We start from the raw sequence: 15,606 nt of genomic DNA on the forward strand, positions 1-15,606 counted from the left end.
TTATTATTTTCTCTCCTGCATTTATTTACTTAACACCTTTAAATTGTGGCACGGTTACATGTCCCACACTCACACACCCTCAAATATGCGAATCTACAATTAAACAAACCAACATTTTGACCCCCACTTTCAACTCCGCGTTAATCATCACACTTGCTGTCGCATTTCCATTTCTCCTTGTTGCCCTTTACTTGCTTTTGCACAACTTTGCAACACCGTTATACTGCGCTGTTATTAACGCGCGCCTCCTTGCAAATATTCGCATGCAATTCCCTCCCTTGAAATATAATTTGCGCTCTACTTAACATTCTTTTAATCAAAATATCCTGTGACCCCTTAAAATTTCCGCGAAAATTTCATCTACTTGCCACATTGCTGCATGCCACATGCCACAATGCTACCCAAATGCTGTCGATATTGCTTACACTTGTGCAGGTGCTTTGGTTCAAGGACACCATGCAACTGGACACCACCGAACGTCACATCATGGAGAATCGCGGCTCACGTCACACGCTGATTATACGGAAAGTACATCCTCAGGACTTTGGTAATTATTCTTGTGTGGCCGAGAATCAGCTGGGTAAAGCACGGAAAACTTTGCAACTGAGCGGGAAACCAAACATTGCCGTCTTCAATTCGCCGCCAGTCAGTCAGTATAAGGACAGGTAAGTGGCGCATAAACGCAAACGCAAACAAACATACATCAATACACGCAGGCACAAACATATATATACATTCATATATACATATGTGTATATATATACTCAACTACTTTTACCCAAAAGCTATGTGCGTTGCTTAATACTCGTAAATTTAAGCGCATTTCAGTTAACTGCGCTTCTTTACTCCATAGTTTTTCCAAGCAAGCGCTTGTTTGTGTGTGCGTCTGTGCTGGAGTTAAGGTAATTCAACTGCTCACGAACTCATTACGATGGTAAAGCGGAAGTGATAAGAAAGGATGCTGCCACAAAAGTTTTGAGTTAAAAGTACCATCTGGCATTAAATCCTTCACACACATACGCACTCACATATATGTACTTGTAACTACTTAAATATATGTACTATTGATACATATATGCCAAGATTATACGATTTCTATACATTAATCGTCGGCAAAACAGCGATCTCTTGTGAAATTTTAGTTAAGACTTGCTCCAGCCGTACTTCTTTTTGCGGAAGTTAACAATATTCTTGTCTAAGATTTGTTTGTAATTTTTTAAATTCTTTCAATATATGTGGAGATGAAAGGAAAGTTAAACCTCCACTGGGAATGTTCGGAATTCTGAACTTTTATTTGGTAGAAGCCTTCGAAAAAAATGGCGAGAGTTTAACGGACTGCTCTCATCAGTATGACACCACAACGAACCATACCAACTATGGCACTGATTGTCCTACTTCATGTGGCACCGATGGACATAGCCGTGAAGTAAAGTTATGGCTGCAACAGCTGCCCTCAGACTCCAATACTCTTCGAACTTAGATTAAAGTGGGTTGATTTCCAGGGAGCTAGAAAAAATGAAAAATCACGTAAGCGGCAAATGTTCTGCGTATCATTCTGAACAACTTTGACTAAGAGACTATAGCTTCAAACTGGTTTCGAGCAAGCAGTTTTTAAAATAAATTTTTCAGTCAGTTTTTGATATATCGGAATGAAATTGAATACGTACATAGGTGCATTCTGATATTGTATTGGTAAGCCTCCTTTAGAGTGATGACTAACCACTCCCATAATAGGGCAGCGATATTAGGCTTAAGTTCACAGACTTTGTGCTCAAAACTAATGAAATGCTTTCTACATTCCCTATCTCTAGCATTGAGTTATTCTATAATTAGAATAGTTGTGGAGCCTGGCCACAGCGGTACTCCAGGCAACAGTAAGGCTGATGAGCTTGATAGGATGGGTACTTAGGTCTCAATAACTGTGGCTACTTGTGGTTCACTACTGGAAAGCGCTAGTCGGCTATAAGCGGCTGTGAGGTCACATGGTCCTTTTGACTAGGATAAGTCGAGGCGAAAACATACTTAAATAGCGGAAATAAAATAAAACACCTAAGCAGATTTGTGATAGGTTCAGTGTGTAACCAATGAGATGAAATTATAAAAAGCCAAGATATTATATCGTAATTAATTTATCGATTTTGCATGTTTCTCAGTTGTTCGGGTTTGTATGCGATTGCAGTAGCGTACAACGTTGCCACCAATATAAAGTAGTTGCCTGTAATTTTTATTTGTTTTTTTTTATTTTTTTATTTTTTTGTGGAGACTAGCCAGTTATTACTTTACGAAACAGTTCATGAGAAGTTAATAAGCTATTCTGATTAAAATAAAAACAAATATATTATTAAAAGAATTACCAATTGTTTAAAATGGTTTCTATAAATGTGGACACCTAGACTAATTATTGCAAAATGAGTATCATACCAAAGTTGTCTACGCAAGTCCCAATTTAAAAAGATTTAGAAAAGGGCTTGCCATTTCTACGTTCAATATTAAAGTTACAGAAATTAAAATCAGTGATGTTATAGGTCTTTTGTATCATTTGGAATAGTTATTTTACTTAAAATTCTGTATAATACTCCACTTATACTAAACAACAACTCTTAATGCCTCAATTTATAGTTTCAACATTATTTTACTCTATCAAATTTGAGCACGAACGCATTGCATCCGATGCTTCTCTAGAATTTTCTCAATTGGTTCCGAAGCATTTCACTTTTATTACGGCTATAAGCTGATTTTATTAAAAACCAATACCATTCACCAATCGCAGTTAGTTTTATCTACGCTTTGCCAATTACTTGGGTAATTCTGTTACTAATTTAAGCGAGTGCGACGAGGCGAGCAGCATAGCAGTGTAATAATAAAATGTTTACGCATTAAGTTTTCTGGCAAAATAAAAGGCAAAATAATGTGCAAAAATATATGGGAAAAGAGTGCGTAGTAAACATATGCTAATTAATGAGTGAGTGTCAATATACAAAGCAGAGATAAACTTTTGTGCAAAAGATACTTCTAATTAAAAGTTACTCATACGCCACGCACCAACGCACACATTACTAACTAAACGAAGCAAAAATGTCGGAATATATTTATTTACATACATAATATAAGTGCTTGAAATTAAGTTTAATACACTGTTGGGGGAAAAAGTGGTGTTTGGTATAGTAAACCAAAGCAATGGTTAGTATATAGGTCTTGCTTTAAGCCTAAGCTTACGTCACTTTTTTGGCAGCAAATATATTAGTGTTGATTCTTGGATCTAAAATATATGCGTAACTTATTTCAATACTTATACTCATCTGATGTTGTCATCGTCCGTACCTCTGCACCATATAGCAGAACGGGAATAATAAGGGACTTATAAAGTATGGTCTTTGTCCGTCGAGAGCGGACTTTATTTCCCAATTGTCTACCCAGTCCGAAGTAGCAACTGTTGGCAAGAGTTATTCTGCGTTGGATTTCGAGGCTGACGTTGTTGTTGGTGTTAATTCGGGGTAAAAGAAATTAATTTTTTTTCGCTTGGTATTATGAAAAATTGACATTTCTACGAAAATATATTTCTAATGTATATGTACATATCGCTTTAAACGAATATTTGCCGCACAATTATCAACTTACAGCGTAAAAATCGGAGTATATAAACTTATCGCTCTGCCGTCTGAAACCTTTGCTCTGAAGCACTTAGCAAATAGCAATAAAAATGATTATTAACAACTGTCGGGCAAAAAATATAAAATAAAATAAAGTGAAATAAAATAAAATTGGCAGACAGTAAAATGTTGCAATAGCGGCATTGATATTAGCACACTAAAGTCATGGCAAAGGTCATATGCAACTTATACATACACACAGATATATTTCTGCAGGCAAATGACGATAGTTTCTCAGGTAGGAGCAGTCTCACTATACGAGCTGGCAAACTTTTTGCATGTTAATCGAAATTCTGACAATTTGTCGTGTCACTATTGGAAATAAATAATTTAGAAAAAGTTGTGGCACTATCAAAACAGTAAGTTTATACAAATAGTTTCTTAAGACATCTTTTAGAAAATTATTTTATTTATATTTTTTGATTCAATTTATTTTAAGCTTTGATTTTTTTTGCGATAAGAGTCGCCAGCCGTTTAAATTTTTTAATTATACCAAAGAAAATATCACAAACATATTTCGTGGATTTTAACTATTGCTGAAATATATTTACACTTGTGTGAAACGGATCTGAATTTACACTTTATGTTGCAACCAATGTTTCATTAGAAAAGAAGTATGAGACAACACTAACAACCAGCCATTATATAAACGTCTTTATGGAGATCGAAGTAATGCGATAACCAAAAGCTATAGTTCAATATTTGAAGTAAGCAAATAAACTAGGAATTTTTGTGGAAAACCTTATACAGTGAAATGATAATAAAGTGTAACTCTGGGAACATTATATATAAAAATATTAAAAAAGTAAAGGATATGATGCTCTAAAATTGTGCGGCAAGTGTTGGAGAGATGCCAAGAGAACTCGACATCTCTCCCGAGTCCGTTCGAATAATTTTGGTGGATATTTTGGGTATGAAACGCGTTCTTGCTCGACCAGACCCGATAAAGCTGGAGTCGATCCCCGTTCATGGAGAGCATAACAATTGTCAATGATACATGGGTTTATGAGTTTAACATGCAAACAAGTCAACAATCAACGGAATAGAGGAAAAAATGAGCCGAAACAAAAACCAGCACGCCAAAGCCGTTCAATAAACAAGGCGATGTTCCATGTTTGTTTCTATGTTCGTGGTTTGATGCATCATTAATATAATCCAGAGAGTGAGATGGTCAAAAGGTGTTCTATTTGGCCGTATTGATGCGTTTACATGAGAGCATCCGTCGAAAACGACCGGAATTGTGAAAGAAAAATGCAGGGATTTTACACGATGATATTGCGCCATCGCATCAAGCCACGATTGTAGCCGAATTTAAAATCATGATGTTTTCTTCTTCCCGAAATTGAAATTTTTGCTCTGTGGAACCCGTTAACAACCGTTCGAAGAGATAAAATAAAAGTTCAGTTCGGTTTCTATGGCAGCTATATGTTATGGTGGTCCGATATCGGCAATTCCGACAAATGAGCAGCTTCTTGAAGAGAAAATGATGTTTGCAAAATTTCAAAACGATATTTTAAAAACTGAGGGACTAGTTCGTATATATACAAAGGAAAGACAGACAGACGGACATGGCTAAATCGACTCAGCTCAACCTACCGATCATTTGTATATATACTTTATAGGCTATCCGACGCTTCCTTCTGAGTGTTACAAACTTCGTGACAAACTTAATATACCCTGTTCAGGCTATAAAAACGCGAATTTATCTAAAAAAAAAATATTTTTAAAAATATTTCGAAGTAATTTTCACTAACACTTATGCCATGATTGTCTAGACTAATATATGCATGCAACTGAGCGCAGCAGAAAGCTTCCCTGAAATTCATTGCAAAACTCATTGCTCACCGCACATTTCACGCACAAGCGCATCGAAAGTGTGTAAATTGCAGCGGCAATGATGCAGCAATGGTGACAATGACAACGACAACAACGCCGTCAACAATAAACGGTCGTTGCAACCAACCGCATGCCAACCACCGGTGCGTATAAGTAACTTGGAGCGACTGAAGCAGTCTGCTGAGCAAACATGAAAAAAAACTGAAGAAAAATGAAGTTGTGCAACTTAATGTTGACGTTTACGGTTGAGCGCCGACGTTGCGTCACTGTCTGCGGCAATGTGGCAAGCGTGCGCAACAAAAACAAGCAGTGCAACCGTATTTTCACTGCAACCACGTAGCATTCAAGACACTCACACGCACACACTGTTGTCTGGCAGTTCGGCGCACTTGCGAACGCTTTTAATGAGTTCTTTCACATTTGCTTAGTTTTCTTCGTTTGCTGGCGTGTGGCAAATCGTTAAGTTGCCTGTGTTGTTGCAGACAATCACTGCTTTTATGCTCCTTTGTCGTTTGTGTGCGCATCTAACTTCGTTTTGCTTACAAATTATGCGCTGTGGCTATCGTGCTGGTTTGCTCCGGCCGCACTCCTTTGTTGTTGGAGACTTTGTAATACTCGCAAAATGTTATTACACCAGCGTGACATTAAGTTTTATTTCTTGAGTTGCAATAAATGCAGCGACAGCAATATAACTTGATAATAAGCCAATGGACAATGTGCATAAAATCAAATTGATTTCATTCTCCCAACTCGGTGGCAGGTAGGAAAAAAATCTTTAGACCTTTATATTTGTTATATAAATGATATACATGTATATGTATGTGTGCATATATTTCGAACTCGAAACTTTGTTTTGTTTTAGGGTATTATGGTTTCGTTCTGAATACCGAAGTTGAAAATATAGATATAAGGTAAAGTTTGAAATTTCGGCTATCGAAAAACTAAGTTGAAGCAATGTATATGTACAGTAGATACATGATTTTGAAGACAATTTTCAAATTTTGTTTCGAGAATATAGAATTAGAACTAGAAATGACCCTTAACATCTAAACAAGAGGTATTTAAATTAAGACTGGGACCGAAAATCATCAATTTTATTCCTTAAAAAAATCCAATCACGGTTCATTTCTTATTGGCGAGTTTTCAACTACTTCCATATCTTACAGACAACGCTCAGTGTCCTCTGGTCAAATTTGACGGGGACTGATGGACAACATACATATTTACGTATTTTATTACAAATTTTAATTCTTCAAAATAAACTCCTTTGCCAACATGCATGCCAATGCTTAAGCCAATTTTCCATACACATGTTATAAGCTCCGACTAAGATGGTCTTCAGCGTCTTCCGCGAATTTTGATTTTTTCGGTTCCGGCTCATTTTTGGCAAGCCATTCGCTAGATTGCCACTTTCTTCTCGAATAATGATGGGTTTGATGAATGCAGGGTTCTCGGATTGTAAAGGTGGCTCTGTTGTGACCTCTATTAAAGATATTAATGTCTTAAAATTTTTCGATGTAATCGTCCTTAACACAAGTTAACAGAAGTGGATGGACGACTCGTGTGAGACAAGTTTTCGATGACTTCACAAACCTTCACCATTTGCTTCATGGCACCCAAATACTTGTGTTCGTGTTAAATTGAAAACACACAATTTTAAGCAACTTTCTTAAAATTTTTTTTAGTCAAAATCTCCACACAAACTTTTCGCGTCGTAAACCAACTACTGTCAATCACACACTAATTCACATATGAAGATTGAACCTCACAGAAACAAAAACAGGGGTTGTACCAATCTAGCAAAATCGTTACTATCGATTCGGTTTTTGTGACAAGTCCGAGTCAAATTTGATCAAATGGAAAATGTGGCTGGTGGAAAGGTATCGTAATCCCATATGAACCTTCTTTCTAGATGGCACAGTTGAGATATCTAAAATATGTTCAAGACACGAAAATATGAATCGAAGGTCTTAACATATTTACAAATGAGTTTGCAGATCTATTAATAAAAAGTAAGGTCAGATCGCAAAGAAATTGATGGATCTTACTTGGACAGATAGATCTCATAGATCGCCAAAGCGTTTTAATCTTACAATAATTTCATTAAGTCAGTTTTTATCGACCCCTGCCACTCCGCAAGGTTATCTAAAGACATATCTACCAAGATATTTCAATCCCTACTGCCAAAAGCCGGGCATTTTATTAGAAAGTGGCAAGAGGATTCCATCCGACAGAATACTTAGCCACACAGCGTGTAAACCTATTGGACAGTGTTCACTCAGAAGACCAACAATTGAGACGAGATTGACTTTGCCAAGACTCAGTATTTCGGAGGCCTCTAAATGGTTCATTATGGGCTGAGCTTACTAGAGGTCCTAAGGTCCAACGCCAAAACCCAGAAGCCATCGGAAAACAGACTTGGTTTCAATCGAATAAAATTGGGTAAAGGGTATCCCACCTAGAAAGCTTATCGGCTTTGCTCTAACCAGCGATTCCGCTGTGATCGAACATAGCACACGACTGAAGAGATGAATTAGTAAATATTCTTGCATAATTAGTAGAAGTAAGTGAGTTAAATATAGATCAATTAATTAAAGAGGGAGCTCAACTTTCACTAAATTTCTCAGAAACAATGTTCGTATCCGAGCGAAGTGAGCGCTTTCTTACATCCTGCTCCCTTCTTTTTAAGCCATCACAAACTAAGGTCAATCAGCTAACGGGAACTTTGTGTGCATTGATTGCAAGAGTAAAGGATTATGCATGCAACAAATTGCCAACAAGCAAACGACTCAGCTAACTTGAAGTCGAATTGCTTATTTAACCTCTACAAGGAGAAGTGGGCGGCTACTTGAGGCGCTTAACTGAAACTCACAGCTGCTCTCCTCACACACGCATAAACCAGTTCGCAAGTACAGTGCGCTGCCTTTTGAATGTGGATGCGTGTGTGTGTGCTGTTCGGTTATCCGCAGCACTTCTGCGTGCAACTGCAACAAAGTCAATGCACTGGCATGTGGCCGCCTGCAAGCGTCATTGTTTTCGCACTTCAGCTTCTTAACAATGCAAACATTGACTATGCCACCGCCACACGCCCTCGCGGCATGCGCCGGCTTGTGCTCAGCGTCTTGGCGACCATTTGCCAGCGGGAATTTGCGCTTGACTTTGCTGTCTGCGGCGCTGCGAGAATGACTTTCTCGACATCAGCTCGACGTCAACATGGTGATACTGCAGTCAAATGCCTCGGTGGTGGTTGTTGTTGTTCTTGTTTTGTGGCGGCCATTATTGTTTCGCCAATAGAAGCGGGAACTTCATTAAGTTCGCTGCTGCCCGCGTTCGTCCGCTTGTTGAGTCAGCAGCTCGACAATGCGATTGTTATGTTGCACATAATGACAGCGATAACAACAACAACAATTTTTGGGCATACCCATATATACACACGCCACTGAGTGGATCAACGGCATTTCTTGATTGCAAGTTTGTATGCATAACAATACCGTTAGTGTGCGCTGACGTACACATGAAAACACACACATACATATACAGCACTACAACTTCTCTTTTCTTATGCTTTTCACTAACATCTCGTCTCGTCTTTCTTGCAGATACAACATTTCTTGGACCGTGGACTCACACACACCCATCGAAGAGTACAAGCTGTCCTTCCGAAGGTTGCCGCAAGGACACGAGGTCGATAACTCCATCGATACGCACACCGGCTCGTCATCCTCCTCGACGCTGCTGCAGATGTATGGCGGTGGCGGTGGCGGCGGAGTCGGTGGTGGCAGCATGGGCGGCGGCTTGCTTGGCAGCCAGCACAATCATCGTCTTGGCAGCGGTTTGGGCGCCGGTCTCAGCAGCTACGGCAATGTGATGCACTGGGGTCGTAACGATTGGCGCGATGTGGTGCTCGCTGCGATGCCATTGTCACATCATTACACCCAGGGGATGAGTTATATGATACGCGGACTCGATCCGGACCAGCACTACGAGGCCACTGTGCAAGCAAGGTGAGTACAAAGCTAGCGTCATGAGGGAGACACATCGAGACAAGCATTTTGTTTGTAAAATCCTTCCAACAGCTGCCGCGTGTTGCATTCAGAGCAAGTCTTTTGCTGTGCCACAACTCTATGGCCACTGGTGTGGTGTAACAGTTTACTTGTCTCTCTTCTAAGTTCTGCTTTTCAGTTCAGCTGAAATTGACTACTCCTTGAGTAGATATCGCAATCAATACTTCAGTGTATGTGTCTAAGACAAAAACAATGTTCAGCTGTTGCTTTTGTTTTTGTAATTTTCAATATACGTGCAACGACTTGTTGTCACTTTACAGCTGTTTCCCTATTATTGGTACCACTTTTGCCCATTTCACTCTTATTGTTGTTGCTCTATAAGCTCCGACTACGTGCGACGCCGGAAATACCTTCCCCTTCACCGCTTTTATTGGCGCAAATTGATAGTTTATAATGCTCAAGCTCTTGATCAGCAGCTTTTGTTAGCTTTCGCGTTGCCACATTAACAATTTGCAACGTTAGCGCACACTGCTGTTCCATTGCTTTTGTAGCTGAAGCGAGCAGCGTGACAACAACAGCGTAAACAACAGCAGCAATAACCGTTACAATGGCGACATGACACGCTAAGCGCTACACTTTGGTGGAATCTCTGTCGTAGCGCGTTGATTTAGTGCAAGATTTCGCTCGGTTTGCCGTGGGGCATTTCATTGATTGCTCGCTGAATTTGATTGAAACTGATAGGTGCCGTGCAACAGGCGGAAATGTTGCGTAAATAGGACGCTAAAAAAGATGTAAAGATGTAAAATGAAATTTTTTATTTCGTCCCTATTTTGCCGTTTACAAGCTTTATTCGTGGCAAATATTTCTAAAACGAAATCATTCACTATAGACAGAAACGGATAGTAATCACTCGATGTGAGGTTTGGACTATAAATCCGATACACAAGAACTTCCTAAGCACCCGTAAACCCGCGCAAGTCACTATAAAAGTATGTGCCCTTGGTAGAACACAACTTCTTTCTTATTGTCCAAACCTAGCCACAATTATGAAAGTAAAGGCCCAAAGTTGAGAGTGTTTCTTTATAAGAGCAGCACCAAACACATAGTAATACCTTTTTAATTGTCAATTCTTTCCACGATTCGACCACAACGGTTTTCGCTTGACATTGTTATACATACTTATGTCTATTTTTCTACACCGGCTCTCGTGGACATTGCCAGCGGACACCGTATCTTTGCTCCCTTCGAGTTGCTTCTAAGATGACCACCGTCCCATTTATGAGACGTTGGGGGCAGAGAGGTAGAGATGACGAACATGGTCAAATATTTTGTGGTGTCTTAAATGGTGTAATACAATTAGTCCTTCTCCCAAGGGACAGCATTACCGAAAGAGTAAACTTAACCAAGATGTTCAAAGTTACCCTTAGCAGCAAGACTGAATGGAATGAGTTCACTCTCGAGCTACTTCAGAGAGATAGTACAAGCAAGTGGTACACCGACGGTGTAGAGAATTGGTGCAGGAGTTGCAGGATCACGTACCAAACTCTCAATACATATGGGAAATTTATCGAGCATTTTTCAAGCCAAGTCTTTGCCATAAGTTTGTACATAGAGATAAACTTCCTAACGGAACGTAACCAAGTGCACCTTATCTGAGTGCCGCCCGCTCCGCAGCATTCACTAACATGTTTTGGTTAGTCCTTAGAATATTAAGAAGCTTCTTCGCAAGGATGAAGGTGTAGGCAGGGAAGTTTTGGCAACAACTCCAAGGCCTGCGCCATGCCAAGTTGCTAATGGGGCCTAGCTTATTGCGCGAATTCCCGGTTCTGCGACAGAGAGCCTGAAACTTCAGAACAGCTGCTAATTGGCTGCATAGCAGTCTGCAGACGCAGGATAAAGGCCCTGAGATCCATGTGTCCAAATATAGGGATCACATCGCCTCACTACTCAATGCTGGGGCTAGTTGAGTTTTTATGCGTTTCTCATGGATACAGTATTGTTTCTGTCTTGGATTCGTCTAGAGAGGCTGCTGACTTAGCCACCTGGTTTGATTTTTCAAAAATATTCTTATGACTGGAACCCAAATTATGGTTAAGTCGAGTGGAACTTAAAGCCTTCCTTGCATTATTTACTGCGCTGGAGATAAACTTTGGCGCATAACATCAAATGCTTCATCAGAAACGTAGAAACCTTTTATTGCTGCTTGGATATGTGGACAATTTTCCACCAAACAGTCCACCCTGTAGCTTAATGTGTTAAAAATTTTATACCTCTAGAAAATTAAAATTCATTCTGGTTGAAGCTTTTAAAAAGAAGGAATTTTAAAATTGACTGTTTTTTGTCGAAATCGAACCAAAATGCTCACAATTCTGGACAAATATTATATAACTTCTCAGATAACTTTCGTATATAGTTTTCTTTACACAAATGAGTTTTTCACTAATACTTTGAACTATGGATTAAATGTTACTCTATTACATAAATAGTCTTTTGGTATTTAAGCTCAAAAATTGCAGAACTTTGTCCTCAAACCTAACTGACCTACTGAGTCTTAATCCAGCAACAAAGTAATACAAAGCAAATAATTATAATAAACATTTACGTATACATATGCATATTGTATATACATACATGTTTATAATAATATATAATTAGGTATGTGTATGGATTGCATAAGTGAATTATGACCTTAAATAAACATGTAGGGCCTCAGGGCACAGAAATACTTCCAATTTCACTTTATTTGTTCGGCAATGCTAATTTATATTTAATTCATGAATTGTTTATTTCTCGTTATCTCGATACTCGCATACTGCAAGCGTCTTACTTGCCCAACAATGCTCAAATAAAATCAGAAACTAATTACAGAGGCATGATATGCAAACCCTCAAACAAATTGTATGCAAATACTTAGTCCGTCCGGTCCGTGCAGGTATTTTGCTCTCGGCCACATGCCACTTGCCGTATGCCGCATGCCGCATGCTGCATTGACGCACTGATGCAATTGATGTGTTTTGTCACAAATAATCATCTGTGCTTAATAATTTTCGAGGTGACATTTTCATTCTCTAATTAATTGCAAATTCTCGTTTTGTTCGTTTGTTTGTCTTTTCGAACGTATTTGAAATACTTTAGGACTCAAGCAACCGTAACGCAAATAGCTAAGCATTGGCTAAATTTCATTTTAATTACATTTGTATTTGCAGGAATCGTTATGGTTGGAGTGACTTGACGCACAGCTTCCTCTTCTCGACATCTTCGAATGGTAAGTGGAAAATTGCTGCATTCAACGTATTTTATTACATTATTAGACAACTACACAGACACATGCGTGAATAGCCCTAAATAAGTGTCTCTATATAGATTTATTTGTGTATAAAGGGTGTTTTTTTAATAGTATAGAACTTTTGCTTCAAATTAGATTGAAATCACAAACACTTTGAGACTTTGAGGAAATTCTAAAGAAATCTAACGGAGAGACATGAGTTTGCTGACCAGTTAGCACACCCTATACTTAATAGAACACGATTTTCAAAGCTCAAGTGAATTTGTAACAAGTTTCCTTCGTTCAAAAAACATAAATGTTAAAAACATCTGAGAGATTTACCAGCTTGCACTCAGCAATTGTATTCGCCACAGAAAAACACCCTTTATATTTAAGTTTATATTCATGCTAAAGTGCACAAGTAAATATTATTTTGAAGTGCAAAGCCGTTTTTATGTGCCATTTGTAAATTACATTAATTTGAACATTACCAAAGCAATTGCCTGACAAAGTAAACCTAAACTAATGAAACCACACACTTGCATTACAATTACATATACACATGCACACATATATATACATGTGAAATGACATAATTAAATATGCAAATCCCTGCATGCATAAACGTTTGGGATTATATATTAATTTTTAAGAAATTTTAATGCCAGTTGCTGATAACTAGCACATGCAGAGCACTAACATAGACAAAATAACATTTTTTAATACACTGAAAAAAATTCATATACTTATACTTAATTTTTACACACTTAATATATAATACTTGTATTAATATGATAAAAGACTTTACATTACAAACATTTGATGGAATTTAAAATTGTTTATATGCGAAGTAAGTGTATTATTTGTCTGAATTTGCACTTTAATGTAGAATTGTCAGTATATTATTACCAACCGAATTGTGTTGAAATCGATCGAGTAGGTCCTGAGATATGGGGTTTCAACTAAAAGTGGGCGGTGCCACACCCGTGTGGATATCACAAATACAATATATATACTCTTGTTTCTATTGAAAACTCCTTTCAATTTTTTGTGCGACCTTCAAAGTGTTCAGACGGTTAAATAAGAAAACATGTTCCACAACCATACACTTTTTTTTTCAAATTAATTGTTGGTTTTAATTTTCTAATAGCATATGAAAGCCACTAATGTGACTTTTAAGTCTTTTCTCGGTCTTCTCTCAAGAGCTTAAGGCTTTTCTTTAATTTTTTTTCTTTCTAAAATAGTACTCCCTTCTTAATCCTCTCAACGAAACTGCCTATTGCTTTCACTTTTTGTTCAAAATATTTCCAAAATGAAAAGTACTGAAATCTTCACATAAACTCGATGCTGTGATTCGATTTATATGACAATGTTCTTACCCTTTTTATACCCTGAACAGGGTATATTAAGTTTGTCACGAAGTTTGTAACACCCAAAAGGAATCGTCGGAGACCCTATAAAGTATATATATAAATGATCAGTATGTCGAGCTGAGTCGATTTAGCCATGCCCGTCTGTCTGTCCGTCCGTCTATCTGTCTGTATATATACGAACTAGTCCCTCAGTTTTTAAGATATCGTTTTGAAATTTTGCAAACTTCCTTTTCTCTTCAAGAAGCTGCTCATTTGTCGGAACGGCCGTTATCGGACCACTATAACATATAGCTGCCGTACAAACTGAACGATCGGTATCAAGTTCTTGTATGGACAACTTTCACATTTGACAAGATATATTCACGAAATTTGGTATATATTATTTCCTAAAGCAACAATGTTATCTACGAAGAAATTGATCAGATCGGTTGACTATAGCATATAGCTGCCATACAAACTGAACACATAGTTACTAACAGAAATGCACCTGTGAAGGGTATTTAGCTTCGGTGCAACCGAAGTTAACATTTTTTCTTGTTTTTTGTTACAAAAGTAATACAAACAGCAGATCATGTCAAACATTTTTACTATTATGGGCAAAAAATAATAAGACTTTCTTCATAACTTTTAAATTTTTAATTTATTATTCAAAACATGTTGACCCCTAGAAGTAGTCGCCCTTGGCGCCAATACACTTGTGCCAACGTTTTTTAAGCCTCGAAACAGTTGTTTAAGTCATGTTTTAATCAATTGTAGTATTTCAAAAATAAATTAAAAATTTTAAACATCTATAAAAGTTGTGAAAAAATTTCAGCTTTGTACTCGTACTATAACCCAAGCATAAAAACTGAATGATAATAAAATATATAAAAAAAATTGAAAGTGATTAAGGTTTTTCAAACTTACTTTGAGGGTTTCCAAAAGTGATCTAATTAAGTCTCATCTCAGATATTTTCTTAAATTCCTTAAATACAGTTATATACATATATCAAACTTAACCCGGATTGACAAAGAAACAAAATTGCTGGATGGTATCGACGACGTATTCATAAACCAACGTTAAGACGCTAGTAATGAATGGTTATATGAATGTAGTGTTCTCAACTGGGTTGTCAATCATCTCTGTTGCAACCTCTACTCGACGTCGGTTTTGCAAAAGGTTCAGGCTTCCTCTTCTATCTCTCAGATGCCAACACAGCGACTTGCAAACTTCGTTTTTCTGACTTTTACGATAGACGAATGCACGACTTTCATGCAAGTCGTTTTGGATTACTTCGCAATCTTGCTTTGTGCTATTCAAATTTGTGATAGAGCAGACTCCACAAAGCGTTTCTGCAACATTTTCAACAATTCCGTAGTTATGGAACATAGAAAGCACAAAATGTCAGTGCAATTGACCTAGATAATAAATATGAAAAGTTTTAAGAAATTCCTTGAGCGATTCCAAAAGTAATCTATAAAGATTTTATTACGACGAT

The 15,606-nt window shown here is 37.7% G+C and overlaps 1 protein-coding gene across 4 annotated transcripts in view; it reads left to right on the top strand.

The window, feature by feature from the left end:
- The window catches only part of LOC126755964 (uncharacterized), a 515,745-nt gene that overhangs the window by 474,975 nt on the left and 25,164 nt on the right, over positions 1-15,606 (top strand). For all 4 annotated transcript variants that reach the window (XM_050468716.1, XM_050468724.1, XM_050468708.1 and 1 more), the window contains 3 exons: positions 436-665; positions 9,086-9,490; positions 12,697-12,755. In XM_050468716.1, the coding sequence (XP_050324673.1) occupies positions 436-665; positions 9,086-9,490; positions 12,697-12,755 (694 nt within the window). The remainder of the gene's footprint in view (positions 1-435; positions 666-9,085; positions 9,491-12,696; positions 12,756-15,606) is intronic.

Source organism: Bactrocera neohumeralis, chromosome 2 (genome assembly GCF_024586455.1).
Source record: "Bactrocera neohumeralis isolate Rockhampton chromosome 2, APGP_CSIRO_Bneo_wtdbg2-racon-allhic-juicebox.fasta_v2, whole genome shotgun sequence".
Taxonomy (NCBI): Eukaryota; Metazoa; Arthropoda; class Insecta; order Diptera; family Tephritidae; genus Bactrocera; species Bactrocera neohumeralis.